The sequence below is a fragment of the Neltuma alba genome, unplaced genomic scaffold (assembly GCF_004799145.2).
Source record: "Neltuma alba isolate B1F8T4 unplaced genomic scaffold, ASM479914v2 tig00012309_pilon, whole genome shotgun sequence".
Taxonomy (NCBI): domain Eukaryota; kingdom Viridiplantae; phylum Streptophyta; class Magnoliopsida; order Fabales; family Fabaceae; genus Neltuma; species Neltuma alba.
Genome location: NW_021636820.1, coordinates 4,949 through 19,497, shown reverse-complemented (window position 1 = coordinate 19,497; position 14,549 = coordinate 4,949). Strand labels below are relative to the sequence as shown.

General features: G+C 32.7%; 1 protein-coding gene across 1 annotated transcript; it reads left to right on the top strand.

Moving 5' to 3' along the window:
• Positions 1 to 11,680: 11,680 nt before the first annotated feature.
• Positions 11,681 to 14,123, top strand: LOC114725931 (receptor-like protein EIX1). Its single transcript, XM_028912491.1, has 2 exons — positions 11,681 to 13,133; positions 13,549 to 14,123. The coding sequence occupies exons 1-2, from the start codon at positions 11,681 to 11,683 to the stop codon at positions 14,121 to 14,123; spliced, it is 2,028 nt and encodes a 675-aa protein (XP_028768324.1).
• The last annotated feature ends 426 nt before the right edge of the window (positions 14,124 to 14,549 follow it).

Genomic DNA, 14,549 nt, shown 5'->3' with positions numbered 1-14,549 from the left:
TTCTCTTCCATTACGCTTTATACTGTTTCAAATAACAGAGTCATCAATGATGTGTACTGCATGCTTTGGGTAGGTTACGACTTGCGTATTGGAAGAACTCAGTTATTGAGTAACAAATATTAATTAAATTATTACTAGTACTTAAGTTCCCTGGAGGATGGCCATTGCTTCTGTTATGAGCCTTGATTTTTGGGGAACCAGACCCATCGAAAAATTTGAACTTAGCCTTAGGTCACATCAGTTCATTTTGATTGATGTTTGACGAAATTGGCAATATCTCTTTCATCAAGGGAAATTGATGAAGATGGCAATGGAGGAAGCTTAACGCTGCGTGGGTTCTATTGGTCAGAATGAAATTCAGTATAATTATGGACGAAGAACTTTACAAGCGTCATAAATGGATCCCTACACTGTTTTGAATTGGGACTTCATGTGTTGATTTTTGAAGCCCATGACAACAAGGTTTAAGATTTATGTTTTGACCAAATTGGCAATATCTCTTTCATCAAAGCAAACAGAGAAGGATGATAAGAGAAAACATAAGCTCCTCTGTGGGTTCCTTTCAATAATGACTGACTTTACTGAAATTGAGTGTCATTTGGGAGGAAAGACTACTTTAAGCATAATAGAAAGGGGATTAATCAGAATGAATAAATGAGATTATGAAATTTTAATTAATGAATGAATAAATCATATACGTGAACGCATGGGGTGTGTGCGTGTGTGCGTGTGTGTGTTAATCATAATGAATTAATCATTTGAAATTCAACTTGCATAAAAAAGATAAAAGCGGCAGGCAAGGACGTCGAAACTGCTGATTTTTCTTTTTTACTTTTTGGGGGTTGGGGGATGGCGGGGGCATATGTAATGTTTCCACAAATTCATATGTTGTTGCACTGTTTTTCCCTAAGAAAGTGTCATTTATGTTAATAGGAAGCCAATGTGGATGAAAATAAAAGGACGTAAATGACAAAACGGACCATATATTATATACATGTAATAAATGCAACATGCATGGTTATACTCTTCTTTAGGCATTCAAGTTTTCGTTTAATTCAGATTTTCCAACATTTCTTTTGGCTTTCACTTTCCGAAATTACTATGTATAGATACACACATGCCATGATGATTTCATTCAACTCAAGTTAAACATGATGGCGAGTTTCACATCACAAGTTTCATCTGTTCTGCTCTTTCTGCTATTTGCAGCAACATTCGAATGAAGCAAATGTGGCACAAACAGTTCAATTCGTTGCAACAATAATGATCAAAGACTCCTTTTGATCTCCAGGGAAGGAGTTGTAGATCCTTCAAACAAACTCACCTCATGGACTGGTGAAGAAGATTGCTGTTCATGGGTTGGAGTTCTCTGTAACAACGACACAGGTAGAGTCACAGGGCTTCATCTTGCTGGCCAAGGATTACGAGGTGAGATTAATCTGTGTTTGCTTCAACTTGAATTCCTCAGCAGCCTGCACTTATTTCACAATAATTTACAACTGTGAGTACACCATCAGCCAATTCTTTGCTGCCCTAAAATACCTTGACTTTGCAATGAATCCAGAGTTGACCATAAATGATCTTCATTGGCTTTCTCAACTTTCTTCCTTGGAATATCTTGACCTGAGTTACATTGATATTGGAAATGAAACCAAATGGCTCCGCCATATAGGGCTATGCTTCCTTCACCATCTGAATCACACTTGAGAGGTTGTGGTCTGAGAGATTTTCCATTCCTCAACCATGTCAATTTTACAAAGCTCGTGAGTCTTGATCTTTCTGGCAATCTTATCAACCCTTTAGATAATTCGTTCTTTAATTTCACAAGAGATATCTTTGATCTTGACCTCAGCAGAAACAACTTGCATGGGCAAGTGTCAGTAGCCTCGTTTAAGCTTCGACAATTAAGCAGCTTAAGGCTGAACCATGCTAAGCTTAACGGATCAATTCCAGACTGGTTAGGCCAGAATGAAAGTTTCGATGGAATTTGATATCTCTAATAATTTGTTTTCTAATTCAATTCCATCATTTATTTGGAAACATTTCTTCCTTAGATTACTTAGATATGTCATACAATCAACTGGGTGGCAATCTTCCAATAAGGCTTGGGCAACTCAATGGCCTACTTAAACTATACATTGGAGGCAATTCCTTGGGCGGTGTTGTTTCATAAAAGAATTTTGCTAATCTCTCAAACTTGTTCCATTTAAACTTGTGTTCAAATGCTTTCAGATATGTTTTTGATCCTGATTGGGTCCCACAATTTCTACTCAAGGGTTTGGATATGAGTAACACAAGCATAGGTCCTGATGTTCTGACATGGCTATATTCACAGTGATCTCTACAATATCTAGACATTTCAAGATCAGGGATTTCAACAATTGATGCAAATGTATTTTGGAGCTTTTTAACAGGAATTGATGTTGTTGATATGTCAAACAACTTGATTGGTGATGACATATCCAATGTCACACTATCAGCAAATGTCTCCTACTTCTATGTATTTCATAACTCTGTCAGAATCTATTTTCTCATTATTCTGCGATCTAGACTGTAATAGGGAAGCAAGTTAGGTGATTCGGACTTATCATATAATCATTTGAGTGGAGAACTTCCTGATTGTTGGGCCAATTGGAAACAGTTAGAATACTTTAAATTGGAGAGTAATAAGCTAACAAGTTAAGTTCCTCCTTCATTGGCTTCATTGAATCTTCTATTGTTACATTTGAGTTATAATAGTTTCTTTGGCAAATTTTCATTGAACTTGTTAAATTGGACAGATTTCCAATACCTCATTTTAGATCAAAACAAATTTTTTGGAAGTTTGCCATATCCGGTGGCACAAAATTTGATAGTTATTATCTTCTTTGATGATACTAGATCTTGCTAATAATAACCTTTCTGCATCCATACCTCATTGCCTACACAACATCACGAATTTATTTTATATCACATATAAGTCTAGTGAAATAATGCGCATATTTACTAAAGGAAGAGAATTAGACTACCAACATCATCCTCCATCTTCTCTGAGTGTTATTATTGATGTTTCGGCTAACTGCTTGCCTAGAGAAATCCCTAGGGAATTGTTCAGTATCTATCCATTATGGTCTTTAAACTTCTCTAGAAACCATTTAAATGGAAAGATTCTCAAAGAAATTGGAGGCATGAAAAACTTGGAATCTCTTGATCTCAGCTGCAATAGACTTTATAAAGAAATTCCTTCAACAATCTCCAATTTATCTTTTCTTACTCATCTAAACGTCTCATACAATAATTTTATGGGACAAATTCCACTGCGAACCCAAATTCTAAGTTTTGAGTCTTGGAGTTTTGTTGTCAATCATGAACTTTGCGGAGATCCTCTTCCAAAGAAGTGCAACAAAAAAGAAGAAACCCACAACTCAAAAAATGAAGACGAAAACTTTCTGAAGTCATTGTATCTTGGTACGAGGGTTGGATTTGCAGTGGGCTTCTAGGAAATTTGTGATTCTCTCTTCTTCATTAGAGCATGGAGATACAGTCTTTTCCAATGGTTTGATCACTTGGTAGATCAACTTTATGTTGCCTGGGCCCCCTGTTTCAAAAGCTTAGCTGAGTATCAATGACAAATATCTCTTCAGGTAATAAATTAGCTTCCTTGATTTTTCAAGTACTGTTATCATTTAAATTAGTTGCCTTTATTTAAAAACTACTCTGATCGTTATTCAAATACTGAGTTCTGCTTCAACGAATAAGGAGTTCTGCTACTGTTACGCACTGTCAAGGACTCTATTGTTGTCTATTGAATGTCCTTTGGTTATCTTTAGTGAATTGTGAGGAGAGAACATGTTGTAAAAATAGCCATTACTGCGCATGTGTCCCATGTTGTGAAGAAACCTTTTATGAATAGTGTTCCATGTGATGTGTGATTTTACGTTAAACTTTGATCATGTGTTATGAGTTAAAACCAAGTAAAAATGCAAACGAAAGGGCATATGAATGTTGTAATCTGTAAGATTTACAGGCTTGGTGGCTTACAGGATATTAATTTGGATGTTGAAGATAGCAAAATTTGGAGCTTGCAACACAGTGAATTGCCATAAAGCTGGTGGCTTAGACGATCTAATAATAACATTCTGTTTGGACACTGGAGATGCTCTGTTCCGCTGTGGTTTACACACACACACACACACACACACACACACACAATGAAGGAAATTATACGACTAATAGTCTCTAAAATGATTAAAGATATGAGACTAAAAGAGCGAAGTAAATTTCACGCTGAGAGGAAAATTCATCTCATTGGGTTGGTATAGTTGATGACTACCTTAAAAAAAAAAAATAATCACATAATCCCAGAAGAGAAAATCACATAACAAAGTAAAATTCTGAATTAAGTGTTTGTGCAGAATCACGAAATATTGAGCAACTTGATTTAGTGCCTCTTTTAAAAGGTGTGAATGATTTTTTTTTTTGGTTAAAAAAAAAATCTCCCAGACAAGTTTCGCCAATGGGTCTTTATAATAAGAGACTTTTAGTGATGTGCATGTTAGAAATATCATCATAAAATAATTAAAATGTGTCGTTCTACATAAAATATTTTCCAAAGTTTCTTCAATAAGCTATGATGAATGATAGTGCACTTAGAGAATCTGATGTTTCAATTACTTCCACAATATATTACATTACTCCCCTTCCTTGCAAAGCAGTTACAGGCTATGGATGAGTAAAATGACTTCATTTATGATCACTTATTATCATTGAGCATCTCTTTTAACAGGTAAAAGGGTTTTATCAGTTTAGCTAAAGGTCACTTGCAGTTGAGGATCTCTTTTATCAAAGGAACCGAAAGAGATGATAACAATGGAAGTTTTATGGTGGGTTCCATTAATGAGCAAAAAGATTGAAATTGAGGATAGTTTGGGACAAAGACTTTACAAGCGTCATGGATGGGGCAATATCTTCAATATGCTACATCTTTTCTCGCATAATCCAAATTAGTATTGGTCCCAATAAATTCTACAGTTGAAAGTTGTGAAGTTTCTTGGAAAAGAACTAAAGACTTTACAAGTGTCATGAATGGGGTAATCGCTCTTGGACTGGTCAATGCAATTTGGTAGAAAATGATGTTTGAAAAAATTGGCAAAATCTCTTTCCCTAAAGGAAATCAAGAGGGATGACAACAATGGAAGCTCCTTGGTGGGTTTCATTAATGAGCGGAGACTGAATTTGAGTACAGTTTGGAATGAATACTTTACAAGCATTCTGGATGGGACAATATCTTGATCAATACGTCAAATTTGGCTTGATCTCAATTAGTCTAGATTCCAGTAACTTTTGACATGAAAGTTGTGAAGTTTCTTGAAAGAGGACTGAAAGACTAGGAACATCATTGTACCATGTGTGAATTATTTGCAAACACTAGTTTGAAATTAAAAACATCCCACAGACAATCGTGTCAGTTTCAAGATTTATAGGATTGTGTGTGGTTTCTTGGCAACACCACAAGTCATTGATGTTGTTAAAATATGAACTGAACATAAAAGGTCTAAATGATAATTTATAGGATATTTTTCTTACTTCAAAAGACAAAAGTTGTATTCCAAGAAAACCTCTAATTGAATGGGAAAAAAATCCTTTAATTTGTTGCTTAAGAATTTTATCTTGTTGAAGTGTTTCAAACGATTTGGCTATGGAAATTGAATAAGAATGGAAAATGATATGAAAATGAATGTATTAATACTCTAATTTGATGAGAAGACTTGGGAGTATTAGAAGACTTGACTATTAAAAAAAATATATGGTTATTTTTTTTTGGCCATTTAAATGTTTGTTTGCTTTTTCTAATATTTTCTAATAACCACTTTATTTGTAATGATTTTCATTTTTCACAATTTATGTACATCCTGACCGTGTAATCTAAATAAATCATGATAACGGTTTCATTTTGAAAATTTCATTTGTTTTGTTACGTGAACATATAATATAATTTGAATTTGAGAGGTATATAATTTTGTGGTGTGTTTGGACTAAAGATAATGAATGAATGCTTTCTACAATTTTTTTTTGGCCAACCTACATTATGTGTGTATATATAATTTATTCGAAATAGAGTTGAAGAAGACATAAATGATTAAAATTATACGTCAGTTAAATATTTTGTGTATAAGATCAATTTTCCTTTGGACCTATAAAAGCCTGAATCTATAGTAAATTTTAAAGGTAAGGTATTTAATTTTATTTATATATATTTATATATATATATCCACCCACGTGTATTTGGAAGGCATGTGAATAGGAAAGGAAAGAAGAATAATTAGCCTGATCAAAAAAAAAAAGAAGAAGAATAATTAGCAATAAATAAGCTAAAAAGGAAAAAGAAAATTTGGAGCTCAAAGAGCCATATGTAGTTTTATGGAATTTCACACGCAATTTTTGTGATTTTTGGGTTTATATTAAATTTGATAAGAAATCGTATATAAGGTTTATTATTCTCGGGTCATACTAAAATTTTGTCCAACTTCTTTTGCGTAAAAATCAAACTTCAGAGCACAAATATTTATTCCAATTTCAATGATCTGAATCAAGTTATTCATTTCTGGACTAAAAAAAATAAATGAAATTAATTTACTTTGACTACGTGACTGAGTGTGTCTGTGTATAAAATAAATTATAATAAGTTATTTTATTTATAAGTCATTGCATAGGATTTGTTTTGTTTGCGAAAACATTTTTAAAATAAAGAAATCACTGAGCAATTGGCCTTCTATATTTTTATACGTAATTGCTTCCAGTTTTTCCCTAACAAGTACCAAATTTAAAAGGATTTAAGCAAACAACAGATTATATCTGTGGTATTTTCTTATTCACAATGTTAAACGAAAAGATGTAGTTAAAAAGATTCGGTACTAATTCAACTTGGTTTTGGAAATTGAAAAGATAAGAATATAAGGCAGGTAACATGATGTGGAGAAATTGGATTCATGACACGATTTCCATTGAAAAGACGGGAAGATTTGTAAATATTAGTAGGAGACTTGACAATAAGAAATATCATGTGTGGCTATCAATTTTTCAAGGCATTTAAATTTTTGCTTGCTACAGAGATCAACGCATGATATATAATTGATGTTATAATATGAGCTGAACATAGAAGGTCTATATGATAATGTATGGGATATTTTTCTTAATTTAAAATTGCATTCCCAGAAAACATCTAATTGAAGGGGGAAAAAATCCTCTGATTTATTCCTTACAATTTGGTTGTAGAAATTGGAAAAGAAGATAAGAATGGAAAATGGTATGAAAATGAATGCATTAATATTCCAATTTTTCCTCTAGAAGATAGGGAGACTTGGAAGTATTGGAAGACTTGACCATAAAAAAAATATGGTTATAGATTTCTTAGACATTTAAATGTTAGTGTAATGGAAAATGATATGAAAATGAATGCATTAATATTCCAAATTTTCCTCTAAAAGATGGGAAGACTTGGAAGTATTAGAAGACTTGACCATTAAAAAAAAATATGGTCATATATTTTTTAGACATTTAAATGCTTGTGCAATGGAAAATGATATGAAAATGAATGCATTAATATTCCTATTTTTCCTCTAAAATGATGGGAAGACTTGGAAGTATTAGAAGACTTGACTAAAAAAAAATATATGGTTATAGATTTTTTAGATATTTAAATGTTTGTGTACTTTTTGTTTTTCCAATATTTTCTAGTAAACACTTTATTTGTAATGATTTTCATTTTTTTTATTTGCCAACGATGATTTTCATTTTTCGCAACTTATGTACATCGTGACCATGTAATCTAAATAATAAAGACTTGATTTCTCCTCAAATAAATCGTGATGACGTTTTCATTTTGAAATTTTCATTTGTTTTGTTATTTCAAATTACAACTTGTTTCTGCCAACCTATATTATATGTGTGTGTGTGTAAAATGTATTCGAATTGAGTAGAGTTGAAGAAAACATAAATAATTAAATTTATATATCAGTTAAATATTTTGTATATAAAATCAATTTTCCTTTGAATCTATAAAAGCCTGAATGTATAGTAAATTTTAAGGGTAAGTATTTGATTTTGTTATAGACACACACTCTCACATATATTTATCCACTCACTTGTATTTGGAAGGCATGTGAATAGGAAAGGAAAGAAGCAATTAGCAATAATTTTTTTTGGGTTATATTCAATTTGATAAGAAATCGTATATAGGGTTTATTATTTTCGGGTCAGTAAAATTTTGTCCAATTCCTTATGCATACAAATCAAAATTCAGACCACAAATATTTATTCAAGTTTCAATGATCTGAATTAATTTATTCATTTCTGGACTAAAACAAAAATAAATAAAATTAATTCACTTTGATTTCAATACGTGAGTACGTGTGATGTCTTTGTATATTCCTTGTATAATTTACAATAATATAAAATATAAATTTATAATAATTTATTTTATTTATGATTCATAAAATAGTGTTGATTATTCTTTAAGCTCACCATGCCATTCATGGGGCCCATATATAGGATTTGTTATGTTTTCAAACATTTTTAAAATAAAAAAAATCACTTAGCTATAGGCCTTCAATAATATTTTCATACATAATTGTTTCCAGCTTTTACCAACCACCTACTAACTTTAAAAGGATCTAAATGTATAATATATTATATTATATCTGTGGTATTTTCTTATTCATAATATTTTAAAAAAGATGTAGTTAAAAATATACAGTAATTCAATTTGGTTTTGGAAATTGAAAAGGATAAGAAAATAAGTAAACATGATGTGGAGTAATTGGAGTACGTCGGATGCATTCGTGACATGATTTCTATTGAAAAGAGGGGAAGATTTGGAATATTATTAGTAGACTTGACAATAAGAAAAATCATGTGTGGTTATCAATTTTTCAAGGCATTTAAACTTTTGCTTGCTTCAGAGATCAACATATGATATATAATTTATAGCAACTTAGCGAGTCATGTTATTCTCATGTTAAGAACACAGCAGTTCTTTTTCTTGTTTATATCATATGGTGCAGGCTATGATATAATTTTGATACTATATGAATGAATACTGTGTTGATACCGAAGGACCCAACAAAAAATATGTACGTCTTTTGCTATTTATCTACTTCTCCTTTTCCCCCCTTGACAACGGTTATCGGGTTTCATAAATCATTTATAGAAGAGGTAAGTTTAAATCTGGAAATCTAATACAATTTGAGTCTCTTTCAATGAAACGAGGACGTTTTGTCTTTGAGGCTTTCAAGGTTTTTGTATGCTTGGAGCCTTGGACAACCCTTGGACCTCCGGCGTTACCAATGAAGCAACTTAACATTGCCTTCCTAAGACACAACCCGTTGGACGATAGTTTTTTCCCTTCAAAATTTCTTTAATTTACTCACATATTAACCCTTTTTCTCTTCTTGTTTTTTTTTGCTACGCATAATTATCTTCTTATTAAAAAATTATTAGGTACTAAATATGAGTACTTTTTTCATATATTTAAATTTTAGTTTGTCATGTTGAGAGAGACTATTTTTTTGGTGATCTCCTTGATTTTTCCCTCTTTTCTGTTTGGTGTGAAAGCATCAAGAACCAACATACATGGGCGCTGAAAGGCCCTCTCTTGTTCTACAGCCTACAGAAGTATAAATGATGGCCTCACCGCAGAAGAGAAAATCACACAACAAAGTAGAATTTTGAATTGGGCACTTGGCCAAAAAAGAATTAGTTGTGCAGAATTTTGATTTAGTGCCTCTTTCAAAAGGTGTGAATGATTTTTTTTCTCTGAAAAAAATATCCCAGACAAGTTTCGCCGACAGGCCTTTATAATAAGAGACATTTGGTTACGTGCATGATAGAAAAATCATCATAAAATAATTAAAATGTGTCGTTCATCACTATACATCAAATATTTTCCAAAGTTGCTCCAGTGAGCTATGATGAATTGGCGATGGACTTCAAGAATCTGTTGTTTCAATTACTGCCACAGTATATTACATTACTTTCCTTCCTTTCGATTTCCGTTATTATCATTGAGCATCTGTGTTTTAACTGGTAAATTGCACCAGTACCAATTTAACTAGAGGTGAGAATCTCTTTTACCAAAGGAAACTGAAAGAGATGATAAGAATGGAAGGCTTATGGTGGGTTCCATTAATGAGTAGAAAGATTGAAATTGAGTATAGCTTGGGACAAAGACTTTACAAGCGTCATGAATGGGGCAATTTTTTCAATAAGTTTAGGTGTAGGATTTTGCTATTAAAGATACCCTTAATATTTGGTCGCAGCACAAAGCGGAAGTCATCGTATACCATCCCACCAAGATAATGAATTTTTTTTTTTTCCCCATCAGCGTGTAATTTACTTTCCTTCTCTTTTTCCCCAATGAATTGTTCATTTAGAAAATTAAAACGAATCACCTATAGAGCATAATATTTATTGTTATAAAAGAGAGCATAACATTTCTTGAGAATGACCATAAAAATTATAATTATTTACAAAAACTAAATTAAAATATAAATTTAAAAATACTAAATTGCTACCAATCAATCTTCCTATGTTATTCTTCCCTACCTTCAGAATTTGTTTAAAGAAAATAAATTAAAACTGTCCATTACATACGTAACTATAATTTTTTTTTAAAAAAAAAGTTCTTATTTTCTACAGTGGACGTCATTCTTGCTGATAGCAACTCTTTCGTTGCGTTTTCCCCTCCATTTTGGGAGAGCATGTCTACTTCTACATATCCCGACTTTGTTATTTTCGAAAGTTATGTGCAATTTTTCTTTGAAAAAGTATATCAATTAAACTTAATTTTTAGGCCGCACTAAAAGATTATATACAAAATTGATTAATTTTTTCATTTCCTAGCTAAAGTAAAAACAAAAAATAATTATTTTTATTTCAATGAATAAATCGTTGATTTACGTTTGAATAACTTGCAAACATTCTTGTTTTGAAATAAAAAAAATCCCCCCAAACTATTGAATTTCAAGATTTATATGATCGTGCGTCGTATCCCTGTAACACCTTGTCCCTGATGTTGTTAATATGAACTGAACATAAAAAGTCTAACCTTCAGTGAATGGTTGTATTATATGTCATGGAAAAATAAAATGTTTAACTTGTTGTTTAAGAAACTTTTACTTTTTGAAGCATTCAAATGATTTGACTGTGGAAATTTAAAAAGAAGATGAGTTGTTAAAATGAATTTATTAATGTTTCAACTTTTCTTTGAAAAGATGGAAAGACTTGGAAGTATTAGAAGAGCTAAGACCATCTAAAAGAAGTGGTTACAAGAAAAATAAACAAAATGAATTCACTTTCACTTCAATATGTGTCTGTATATATGCTCCTTCAATAAATAATAAAAACATTGTAATAATTAAACTCCATGCCATTCGTGGTGCGATTTGTTTTCTTTGCAAGCATTTTTAAAATAAAAAAACAAATCACTAGCTATCGGCCTTCACAATGAATATCATGTGGTTATAAATTTTTAAGCATTTAAACTTTTGTTTACTTCAGATTTTCCAGTATATATACACACATATATATCATGTAAAGGCTTCATTAGGCCATTATACTCAAACTTACCACAATGGCCAGCATCGCTTCACGAATTTCTTTTGTTTTGTTGTTTCTGCTATTTGCAACAACATTCAACAGAAAGATGGCTATGTCAAACAGGTTGATGCGTTGCAATGAAAATGACAAAAGGCTACTTTTAATCTTCAAACAAGGAGTGGTTGATCCAGACAACAAACTCTCTTCTTGGACAGTTGAAGAAGATTGCTGTTTATGGGAGGGAGTTCACTGCGACAACATCACCGGAAGAGTCACAGAGCTTTCTCTTTCCACCACTTACACATTAGGAGGTGACATTAATCTGTGTGTGCTTCAACTTGAATTTCTCAACAGCTTGGACTTGAGCAAAAATGACTTCAAAACTGTGAGTATGCCACCATGCCAAATCTCCAAATCTCTCTTTGATGCTCACAAATTTCACAACCAATCACTCGCTGCTCTTTCCAATCACTCAGCAAGTTTCTCTGTTGCTCTTCGTTATCTTGACATTTCAGATAATGATGACTTATTCATAAATGACCTTCATTGGCTTTCTCAACTTTCTTCCATAAAATATCTTGACCTAAGTTATGTTGATATAGGAAATGATACCAAATGGCTCCAGCATATAGCCATGCTTCCTTCACTCTCTGAGTTAAACTTGATGTCTTGTGGACTCACAAATTTTCCGTCTGGTGATTATGTCAATTTTACGTCACTTACAGTTCTTGTTCTTTCTTTTAATCATATGGTGAAGTTACCTGATTCATTGTTTAATATCACCCATCACATCTACCATCTTGACCTTAGGGGTTGCAATTTCCATGGCCAATTACCAAAGTCCTTGTTCAATCTTCAGAACCTCAAGCTTTTAGATTTTAGTTCTAATAATCTTGAAGGATCAATTCCATATTGGTTTGGCCAATATGAACAGTTGCAATGGTTGGGTATCAGTCAGAATTTGTTCCATGGCGTAATTCCATCATCTCTTGGAAATATTTCTTCCTTGTCCATGTTAGACTTGTCCCACAATCAATTGAATGGCGATCTTTCTGAAAAGAACTTGGCCAATCTTTCAAGTTTAACATATTTGGACTTAAGTTCAACAAGTTTCAAACTTCACTTTGATCCTAAATGGGTCCCACCATTTCAACTTGAGACATTGCAGGTGAGTAACACAAGCATAGGTCCTAATATTCCACCATGGCTATATACACAGCAGTCTTTACGTTGTTTGGATATTTCCGCATCAGGAATTTCAAACATTGATGCAGATGTGTTTTGGAGCTTTATATCAAGAATTGATAGTGTTGATATTTCAAAAAACTTGATTGGTGGTCATAACATATCCAAGATCATACTATCAGCAAATATCTCCCACTTTGGTGCATCTTACAACTCTTTGTCAGGATCTATTTTCTCATTATTGTGCCATCAAGAGAGTGAAAACTTGGAGGTGTTGGATTTATCATATAATAATTTGAGTGGAACACTTCCTGATTGCTGGGGCAATTGGAAAAAATTAAGATACCTTAGTTTGGGGAGTAACAAGCTAACAGGTAAAGTCCCTCCCTCCTTGACTTCATTGAATCTTGAAATGTTGGATTTAAGTGACAATGGTTTCTTTGGAAAATTTTCATTAGACAATCTAACTTGGACAAATTTGGAATACTTGCTTTTAGAGCGAAATAAGTTTTCTGGAAGTTTGCCAATTCCCATGGCGGAGCATTTGGTAGTTATTAAATTGAGGACCAATCAATTTAGTGGCAATATTCCAACAATCTTGTGCAAATTTTCTTATTTGAATATACTCGATCTTGCTGAAAATAAGCTTTCTGGATCCATACCTCACTGCCTACACAACATCGCAGATTCAACTTATATGATAGATGCGTCTGATGAAATAGTGCACATATCTACTAAAGGAAAAAAAATTAGACTATCAAGTTGATAGTTTTCTAAGTTTTGAACAAGGCATTGTTGATCTTTCTGCTAATAGCTTGTCTGGAGAAATTCCTGAAGAACTGGTTAGTATGAGTAAAATATTATCCTTGAACTTGTCTCGAAACTATTTGACTGGAAAAATTCCCAAAGAAATTGGAGGCATGAAAAACTTAGAATCTCTTGATCTCAGCTACAATAAACTTCTCGGAGAAATTCCTTCAACCATCTCTAATGTGTCATTTCTTGCTTATTTGAACCTCTCATACAACAATTTCATCGGACAAATTCCATCGGGAACCCAAATTCAAAGTTTTGATTCTTGGAGTTTTCTTGGCAATCCCGAACTTTGTGGAGATCCTCTGCCAAAGAAGTGTAACAAAAAGGAAGAAACTCATGGCTCAAAGCTAGCTGAAGAAGATGAAGATGACAGCTTTCTAAAGTCATTGTATCTTGGTATGGGGGTTGGATTTGCAGTGGGCTTTTGGGGAGTTTGTGGTTCTCTCTTCCTGGTTAGAGCATGGAGGCACAAATTTTTCCGATGGATTGGTCACTTGGCAGATCAACTTTATGTTGCCTTGGCCCTCTATTTAAAAAGCTTTGGTTGAATATCTATAACAAGTTTCCCTTGAGGTAATAAATTAAACTAGCTGCCTTAATTTTTCAAGTATTATATTGTTGTCATTCAGATTAGGTTTTACTTTTCTTTTGCTTATATCTTCTTCTACTTGCTAAAAATTTTTGTTCTTAGCTGATTATGTTTTATCTCGTTTATTTTTCAATATGGGATGCAAGTGAAATAGCTATCACTACTCTGATCGCTCCTCTCATTCAAATATTGAGTTTTGCTTCAAGGAATAAGGAGTTTTGCTGCTGTTACGCATGTTCAAGGACTCAGATGTTGCCTATTGATCAATGTCCTTTTGTTATCTTAAATATAATGAATTGTAAGAATGGAACATGTTGTAATAGTGTTTCATATTAAGAAACTTTTGATAAATAGTGTTTCATGTGATTACTCTATTCCACATACT